Raw genomic sequence first — 10,413 nt, forward strand, 5'->3', positions numbered from 1 at the left:
CTTGACCATTAGTTATTGTCTGACTGAGTTGAACACTCAATACTAAATAAATTCAAAAATGTTTCTTTTCATTAATTCGAAATTTGTAAACAGCAAAAACTTATAAATAACTTGATCAAAGTTGGATAAAAAATCTGCTTGTTTATAAATATCAACTAATTCCAAATCACATACCTCAATAATTATTATTGTTGGTATAAATTTATAATTTGATTATATCACCTAATGAATTTTTAAATAAAAAGGCGGATCTGGAGTAATTGTCTTATTGGCCTTGAAATTGGAAGAATTTTTAAAATTATATCCTCTTGTAATTTTTACAACAATCACATAAGAAGTTTAATGTAAATCCGAAGATTACCGGTTTTTCCAGTTTCTTTTTCTTCCACATCTCCATCTATTATTATTTTTATCTAATTACAACATACCTTACTATGAATCTTTTTCATGCACTACAATGCTTTGATAATAAATTGGGAAACGAACAAATGTCGTCAATGAAGACATTGCAATTGACTTTAGTATAACTATGTGATTAACTAAACACGAGGCAGTTTGTCAGAAAAGTGTGAAAAATATGAATCATTATCCTTCTATCTCTACATACTTAGCCAAGGGATCACATTCTAGCCTTTTTAAAAGGAGTGAGATTAATGGATCAGCTGCACAGGGTTCTCTAATATCGCAGCAAGAAATGGGGATACAGATCTTTTGGGTCGCAGTGTATACGAAACTCCAAATCCATACATACATAGCTAAGGGATTTTCCTAAACCTCCAAACTATAATCTTTCGAAAGCCTCACAAAATACGAATTTACCTTTGGTATCACCTCTTCATTTGTCTGAAATATCTTTCCAATCAGCCATTTGTTTAAGTTTAGTTGTGAGGCAATAGCATGTATTGTTATGGAAAAATCTCTTCCTCAAAAAGGCAATTATTTTTTCTTTTGACATCAAATGTATCAGTACATCAGAATTGGTTAGTTACTGTTTTAGCTTTTTCCGAAAAATTAATAAACATGACAATTTGGAATTTCCAAATCAATGAGCACTTCCACTTACTTTTATTCGGAAATCGCTAACTAAAAGGTTACGGATTTTACGAGGTTTATTGATTGAGTTTTTGGAAAGACAAATAAAAGCAAATACTTATAATTGGACTTGGCTTTGTCGTCTTTCCAAATATTCTCCATTAATATCAATACACTTTTCCATGAGTTGGAACCAATTATCGAAGCATTTTTGCCATTCCGATTGAAAAACATTGACCTCGTATTTTGTTTTCATCTGCAGAAGCGAATAAGAAGAAATCATTGGGTGACAATCACGGAGTGTAGATGGATCTCGCTTTAGCGAGATGGAAAATTATTCGTCTTCTGCAATTGGTTTCCCCCATTATTTCGAACACTTCTGGCAAACAAATGCTGGTGTACCATTCAGAATTGATCATTCTACGTTACTTTAATGGAACTGCGGCGACATGTCCAGTTATTCCATTTGTTTCAAAATACTCCATGCGCAGATTGTTGGATTTGCCTCGGTTCGAAAGACCCATCCAATTGATTGCTGTTTAGTTTCAGGTACATTTGCATATATTCATGATTCGTCAACTGTCATAATCTTATAGACGTGTTTTGAAGTACCATGATTTTTTTCTACATTTCTTTGCACCAACAGAACTAATGCCCAGGTGTCGATGTTTTTTGACACAACAGCTGATTTTGGATGACATATAAGGAATTCATTTTTTAGCGAAGTGCAGCCACGATTGAATTTGGAACACCAGCGAAATTCTTTGGTTCAAGATGGTGCTACATCACCAAAAGTCGAAGCGAGTTGTTCGGCATACTGATGTTGGTTTAATCCACGTCAAGGGTCGTGAAATTGCAACTAAATTGTAACGAATACACAGCTTGGATCTCCATATTAAATAGAAAAATTTCAAATCGTATTTTCGGTGAAATGTGTCAGCAAGAGATTTTTGAAATCAAAATAAACAAAGTTTCTTACTTTTATTAGCAATGTAATCTTCAATACGTAGGGCTTTTGACCAGTCCAAACCTTTTTCTATTGTTATGGTTATAAAAGACCAATTAAAGTCTGAAAACTAGTAATATTTGAGATAAACATGGATAAATAAGTAGTTTTTATTACACTCTCCAACATAAAAATAGGCTGTAAGTAAGGGTCACATGAAAAAAAATATTTAGTAATAACGTTGAAATTGACTAAACAGTTTATAGAACCAAAACTATCTCTTACTCTCACTACCTCACTACATAGGCGTAGATGGTGGAAGACCTAAGTCATTTCATGTCTAATTCGTTACATTAAGTCTCCCAAATTGTCTGGTCGGTTAAAGTCTGTCCCCACAGAAAAAAATCAAGATGTGTAAGATAAGTTGACATAGGTGACCACTCTATTGATCCACGTCTTCCGAGAGACCGAGAATATTAAGACAATAATGTGGTGGTTTACCATCTTGTTGGACCCAAATTCTAGGATCCGATGTTTCTCTATTGTTTGAACCTTCTACAATCAGGTCTAGAAGCAGTTTCAAATATAGCTCATTTGTTAAATTTCCTCGAAGAAAATAAGTACCAATCAAACTTTTCCTGACGATTCCTACCCTACTTCGTACCTAATTTTTTGGGGACTCTGAGTGTGTTTTGTCTGAAACTAGTGGGGATTATTCAGGAGCCTAGTACCAACATTTGTAATTTACTATACCACTCACATAAAATGTTAACTTGGTTGAAAATATACACTATTAAGAAAATTTGAATCATTTCCTATAATCTCGTGAAAAAACTGAACTTTGTGCTGCTACAGCTTCTCTTTCTTTAAAAACGTTAGTAAACGCGACTGACTAACAATTTGTTATGAAGCAATTTCTGTTGTGGTTGCGAGAGGGTTGTTTTCCAATGACAGTAAAATATCTAGCTTTGCATCGTCCCTCATTTCTGGTTTACCAAATTTCGTAGCATCCCTCACGTTTCCCGTTTCAATAAATTTTTCAAAAATTCTGGTTACATGATTCTATATATTTGAGCTTATTTGAAATGTATTACGTTGAGTAACACATACGCTTCTACATCACTGACAGTTGTTTTATCAAAACAATTGTTTCTAAAATCGAATGTTCTTACTAGGTAACTTTAAATTTTAATTCTTTTAATTATATAGTTCCTTTTTCATACATTTAAAATGAAGTTTTTTTGCTCTTTATCAATTCTCTAAGTTTGTTCTTACGTGTTATCGCATTCCTTTCAAAAATGAACGATAAAGGTTTCATGAACTGTGTACATACTTGATCATAATTCTATATACGAGGTTTGTCTGGAAAATACGTATAAAAGTTGCATACTAACTTTATTTTATAGTTTGCAGGCGGCGCGTTGTTGCTCTGCTTCTGTAGCAAATCCCATCAACGCTTACTTCGACTCAGAGCGCGTGTTTGTACGTGTCGGCATGGAGCCCTTTGATTGAGGAACAGCGCGTCAACATCAATTTTCTTACAGAGCTAAGCAGGAATGGTCGTGAAATTTTTGAGTGTTTGAAACAAGTTACGGAAATGGTTACAATTCTCTGAAGGAACCAACCATGAACAAATTGTTAAAAAATTTCCAAGAAGGCCAAAAAGAAGTGAAAGGAGATTCTAACCCAGGATGCCCGTCGACATCAAGCTCTGATGAAACCGTTAAAGGAATTCGGGCTCGTGTTTTTAAAGATCTTAGACAGTCAAAATAATAGCTAACGAGCTTTCAATCCTCACATCAATCGTTCACGGAATTCTAACACAAAAACTTGAAATGAAGAAATTGTGTCATAAAATCGTACTAAAACTCTTGAATCCAGAACAGAAAGCAGACAGGGTTGAGTGTTGTGAGGATTGGTTGAAAGCAAAGGAAAGAGGGGACTTTACAACCGAGTCATCACTGGAGGCGAGTCTTGATTTTACGAATTCGATGTATGGCACAAATCTCAACTCAAAGCAAGAAATAGAAGTTAGCAGGAGAATCGAGAGCAAAAAAGGCAAGAAAATCGACGTCCAATGTGAAGATAATATTGATTATTTCCTTTGATTCTAGTGGCATTTATCATATTAAATTTGTCTCTCCAGACGAGAGTGTGAATGGAAATTGATACGTTGAAGCTTTGATAGCTCGTATGTCCTGATTTTGACCGGATTTGGAACAAAGGGGCAGAGAATTCTTCATCATGACAATATGCTTACTCACACATCGCTAGTTGTGAGTCTTTGGCCTGAAGCTCAATCACTGTGACCTTATTAATTCGATTTAGCCCCTTTGTAACTTCTTTTTGAACAACTGAAGATTTTTAGAAATGATATCAACTGTGGAAACGGCGTTGGCAGAAGTGCATCTTGTTCTTGGAGGGTACTTTGAAAGACCTTATTGTATCGTAATACCTGAATAATTGTGAAAATGAAGTTATTAATCAACTTTTAAACGTATTTCATGGACAAACTTTTTTTCTTGGTAAAATTACTAATAATAATTCTCTACTCCAATATAGATGAGTCACATGTACAATTATAACTTGATCCAAAGTTGGAACCTATGTCGTAAGAGTGAAAATACTGTGTAGAATCAATAAAATGATTTCTATTCAACGAACAGCACAAAAACCCGTACGTTTGCAAGGACGTAGTTGAAACGAAATAGTGTGAATAAATTACACACGCAGTTGTACTTGGTAATTGGTTTAAAGATCCCGAAACACCGCATTTATATTAGAGAATATGATCATACTTTTATAATTTTATATCATAGTAACAACATTATCAGCCCAATTCGACTTTAGTTCACATATCTGAAAAATAGATGATAAACAAAACCCCCAAAGTTTCACTACACGATAAAATTTCATCATACTAACAAATATACACTCCAATTTGTGTAGATAGAGTAAAATTAAATTGTTGCAGCAAAGATAGCATTAAAAAAATCACAAAATGTTACATACGAGAGAAATGCAGACTTACAGTGAGATTTATAAATTACAATTATAAAAAATGAGATCAAAAAGTTCAAAAACAAACACAAAGGCAGACTCCACGAAAACATAGAGGTACTTCAGCTGCTGGACTCTGTTAATGGGCTAAGACTAGTATCGAAAGAGCTGCACTGCTTGAAAAACATTTGGAGACAATTTTCGGTGGTTTACAATGAATCAAGTCGAAAACAATGTTGCTGGAATTGAGTAAAATATCTCTACATTCTGAGATACACATTCAAGTCAAAATATAGAAACTGGTTCTGCTTGCTCCTTCAAAAAGTTTTTCTGTTCAAATCGGTAATGCATATGACAATTCAAAAATTTATTAATATTTAGTACCCACTCCCTATTATAGGAGTACGCTGCTAACGGAATAGAGTTTTTCACAAAGTTGTTTAAATGACATATACCTCAATATCAAGTTTCCCAATATTCAATTCACAAAACTTTTGCTTGCTTCATGTCGATTCAGGCAAGATTTTGCGAAATATTCATAATTAAACACGGGGCTGCAAAATCGAGAGTGTTCCAATCTGAACATGTAGGTTGTATAGTAGGATTTATTTGTCATATTAAACATTGTAGTGAGGTTCAATATCAATGAACACACTTCAAAATCTAATAACTTCAACAATGAAATCAATGTCATATAACCAAACTAACCTAAAAATTTTAAATTGTATAGCTATCAAAACCAGAGAGAAAGAGAATATACAAGATATCTCATATACAAGAATGGTTCTAGAAGTTGGCCCACCAAAGAAAACAGAAATAAAAATATGTTTTAATCTCCTTTTAGCTCCGTACACTTTTCCCAGCGATGTTGCATAAGTTTGATACCCTTTTTATAATAAGACATCACCTCTTCATAGAAAATCTTCGACCACCAAGGCATTCTTTCAAATCTGGTGAAGCTTCAATTCAATAATTTTGGCCATTGCAATAACGGATGTGTGAGCTGGTGCATTGTCTTGATGAAACAACACTTTTTTGGTTAATTTCTTCGCACAATCGTTGCAATTTTCGCATAATACTCGTCGTTGATAGATGTTCCGTTTTCAAGATAGTCAATGAAAATTATCCTACACGCATCCCAAAAAGCCGACGCTATGACTCTGCCTGCAAATGGAACGGTCTTTGACTTCTTTTTAGAGAAAGCTTTCAGTCAACGATCATTCAGTACCGCTTTGTGGACTTTATTCAACATTTCTGGAGTCATCACTTCCTTTGGTCAACCACTGCGATGCTGGTCATCGCAGGTCGTCCGGCCTCGTCCAAACTCTGCAACCCAATATTTGAATATTGGTAACGAAGAAGCAGTCTCATCCAGAGTAGAATCTAGTTCAGCTTTTATATTGGTTAAGCTAATGCACATAACGATGACCAATGTTTGCCATGTTTACAAATTCACTGAAAACATTCGCTATTGATCTAGATATCTAGGTCAGACTATTCTCGTAGGATGCCAACAGTCATTTCAAAAAATAAATATTTTATTCAATACAACTTCCTCATTAAACATCTTTCTGAATTTCCATGTAGATTAGGTCACTTTCTGATATTTTTTTTTGTAATTGGGACCATGGTATCATTGAAAATATACCAACTGGATTTAATCCAAAATTCTTAATATTACCTGGTACTTCACCCCTCCAAAGCAGTGTAGTGTCCGAATATAGAACAATGAGCTTGTAGCATCTGTTTTTCTTTTTCGGTTGCAAAAGAAATTTTGTTTGGGGAATGTCTCCTCAATATGTACTTCAGTAATCTTTTAGAAGAATTGGATGTAAAGATGTGTGGAGAAAGACTAGGTTTATATTAGAAAAGAAATAATTTTGCATCAAAGTAACAAACACGAAAATCAATAAATGAAGTATGAACTAGTGCAGAATCCATTGTTCTCATCAGTGGCTCTATCTAACTGTCCTCACATATTAAGCGGCCAACGATATCATAGATCGAACAGGTAAAAACACTCAACATCACTGGAATAAGTGCAATAAAATTCGAGAACAATCTATTGGTTAATAAAATCTCGTTGGAACCACCAAATCGTATGTTAATTAACGAAAGACGAAACTTGTTAAACCAATTAAATCATGTAGCTTAGATGGTTATTTATAATGAGATTTCATGAAGGTTATTTTATATTTACACTGTCCGCAACTCATTATATTGAACGAAACCTATTTAACAAGCTCTAATAACAATCATTGTTAGTAGCATGTTAGTGAAAAATTCACAAATACTGGAATGATAATCATATCTATAACTAATGCTTTTCGGAAGAACATGATTAAGCTCTGTCATTTTCTAAATTGTCGCGGATAATTTAACATAAAAAATATACTTCAAAAATAATGTCGAAAGTAGTATCAATAGAAAAAGTTTTGATAGTATATATTATACACGGTGTATCAAAGTGAACTTGACCTTTCTAAAATTCAAGAATCAAAAATCAAATTTTTGATGTGCATTAAGCAATTGCAGAGCTCATCTTAATGATATCGTTTTCATATTTAACGATTCATGCATGTGTCAGAAAAAATGAAATGTTGTATTTAACTTATGAGAAGTGCTGCCCATTATGCTGAAGGAGTTGATAATAAATGCATGTCTAAAAATGCCTTTTTGAAACAAACAAAAGTCGTAGCATTTCAGCTTTTTTTTAAATTTACTACCAATTGTAGGGGTGACTGTGAACCAGACTACAGAATCTCAATTTTTTTTACTAGAAAAATAAATTATTTGACGCAATATGTTTATCGTTCAGTAATGGACTGGATGTTTATATTAAAAACTGGAAGGGAAAGAAATCCGAATGACATGGGTCTTATCCTAAAACTGATTTCGTTTTCGAACAAACAAAAATCGTAGCCTTTCAGCTCAGCTTTTTTTTTAAATTTACTATCAAATGTAGGGGTGACTGTGAACCAGACTACAGAATCTCAAATCTCTTTAACCGTTTCAGCTTTAACTCATATATAATGATGTATTATTAAATTTCATGGTAATTACCTGTTCTTCCATGGTTTTATCTACATTTGAACACAATATTTTTATTTTCCCCTAACTACAAACTACTAGTTGAACATATAGTGATGGTTATTGTTTTAAAACGAATTAGAATAAGTGTAATGAAAAACAGCACAGAAAAAGATTATATGATGTTTGTTGCATCACGAGGTTGGTACTACATCGTGAAAATTACACATAAATTTATTTATTATACGTTTAATTTCAAATCCATAAATACTTCCTTTATAATTATGTGGTTGAATAATTTTACTTTAGCTCAAAATTAGCTGTTTATTTCGTTTATTTCGCACCCTATGATCAATTTAGGTAAATACCTATAGAGTTTGCCACAATAAACATTATAAATTATGCAGTGAGGCACTAAATCAATTTTTATATAGATTGAAATAAAAAATACTGGAGCAGATTTTTATATAAGAAAATTCACTTTTTGAGTGAAATAATTTATCTGTCTTATCTATCCTCTATTCTTAATGACTAATAAAAAATTTACTAATTGACGGTCCTTCAAAGGATTATTGGCAGTAGACTTCTTCGTACGAAGAAAAAAATTTCAATCATTTTATCCTCGGTAAAAATTTGTCGCTAACCGAATATCTCGAAGAAAACATATAACCAATTAATACGATATCAACAAAAAAGACACAACCTCTTATTGATATTAACCAAATTAGATAGAACTACAACATCAGTCAGAAGTCGTGTGAGTGACACACAGGTGGCGCTGCAATTGTCAAATCCATGTGACGTTTATGAAATACCAACTTTAAAAATACAATGTATAAAATTTCATGACATTTCTATTATTCAGATGGAAGTGACAGCCATTTAAGTTGATGGATCCAAAACAAATTTTTGTGTTAATTTAACATTGCTTCTTAATGAAAAAAAAATACTATACAAGCTTAGCAATGGCTTCAAAAGTGTTATCTGCACTCTGCTCTATCGAAAAGAATCATTTGTTATTGACTTGCTAAATTTAAACGTGGTCGTACAGACACCGAATTTTGTGCTGGTTGTCTAATTGAGTGGATAACTCCAGAAAACATCATAAGAGTCAACAAATTGGTTATATCTAATCGTAAATTCAAATTACATGAGATAGCTGAGGCCGTAAAGATATCAGAAGGCAGTGTTTTTACAATTATGCATGAACATTTGCCATCTTTGAAGCCGATTCTCCCTTTTCATCCATTGTGAGCAAACGCGACTCCAATCTTTCGCACAGCTTTCTCATATCCAAATATTCAATTAATTTATAATGTACCGCACTTTTTGAAATGCCTACTATGTCTGCTAGCTCGCGGACTTCCAGTCAACGATCATCTGTTACCGCTATATGGAGTTTCTCCCAACGTTTCTGGAATCATCACCTAATTTGGTCCTCCACTGCGATTCTGGTCGTATGCCCTCGTTTAAACTCTGCTACCCCATATTATACTATTGATAACGGAGGAGGAATCTCATCCAGAGTAAAATCTAGTTCAGCTTTCATTTTGGTTGGGCTTAGGCCTTTCAAACAAAAGTATTGTATTACATATCGATGACCAATTTTTCCATGTTTACAAATTCACTGAAAACGTTCACTATTGATGGCTGTCAAACAAATACTTAACACCGTGGCGTCCTCAAACTTGAAATATATGCATATATAATACAGTAGTATTTTTCAAGGAGTTCCCGCCATCTCTATGTCAAGCCAAGTACTTCTAGGACCATCCTCGTATATCTTCAAAATCTCTTTTCACTTATCATAATTATTAACGTTGTTATGTCATAATATAAAATCATTATCTATTATTTGCATCAAAATAATATGTTTTAATGAACTTAGTAATAATGATTTTTTTCTTAATGGATTTTATTAATTATATTTCAAGAAATAACGATGTTCTTGGGTAGAAACATAATTCTTTCCACTTAGTTTTTAAGTATATCAGTAACGAAATACATCCTAATGATCATAGAAACGCATTTGAATCATTATAACACAGAATCTGTTACTGCGAGTTTAAAAAATTTTTACAATATGTTCAACATATGTAAAAATATGTTGACTAAATGCGATAATTATCTTTTAAGGAAGATTATATATTCACTCCTAATTTTCGAACAATTAGTATCCATCTTTAATATGATTTTTATGTGCATTAATTTCGAACTTCTACCGAATTATCTAAACTTTTGCATTATGCGACAAGCAGTAAGTAACGTATTAATAATAATTTTCCTTAAAGTTATACAGTTTTCACAAAGGCATTAGTTTCAATTGTCTCTTTGTCATCGAGCTAGTGAGGGTACTACATCAGGATTGTACGGAGGCCGGCGTAACTGTGCGAGTTAGTCAACAG

General features: G+C 33.2%; 1 protein-coding gene across 1 annotated transcript in view; it reads right to left on the reverse strand.

The window, feature by feature from the left end:
• LOC130902299 (sodium/hydrogen exchanger 9B2-like) overlaps positions 1-8,220 on the reverse strand; it is a 38,523-nt gene extending 30,303 nt beyond the window's left edge. The window contains exon 1 of the mRNA XM_057814322.1: positions 8,042-8,220. Coding sequence (XP_057670305.1) covers positions 8,042-8,053 — 12 coding nt within the window. The 5' untranslated portion in view covers positions 8,054-8,220. The remainder of the gene's footprint in view (positions 1-8,041) is intronic.
• Positions 8,221-10,413: the final 2,193 nt, after the last annotated feature.

The sequence above is a fragment of the Diorhabda carinulata genome, chromosome X (genome assembly GCF_026250575.1).
Source record: "Diorhabda carinulata isolate Delta chromosome X, icDioCari1.1, whole genome shotgun sequence".
Taxonomy (NCBI): Eukaryota; Metazoa; Arthropoda; class Insecta; order Coleoptera; family Chrysomelidae; genus Diorhabda; species Diorhabda carinulata.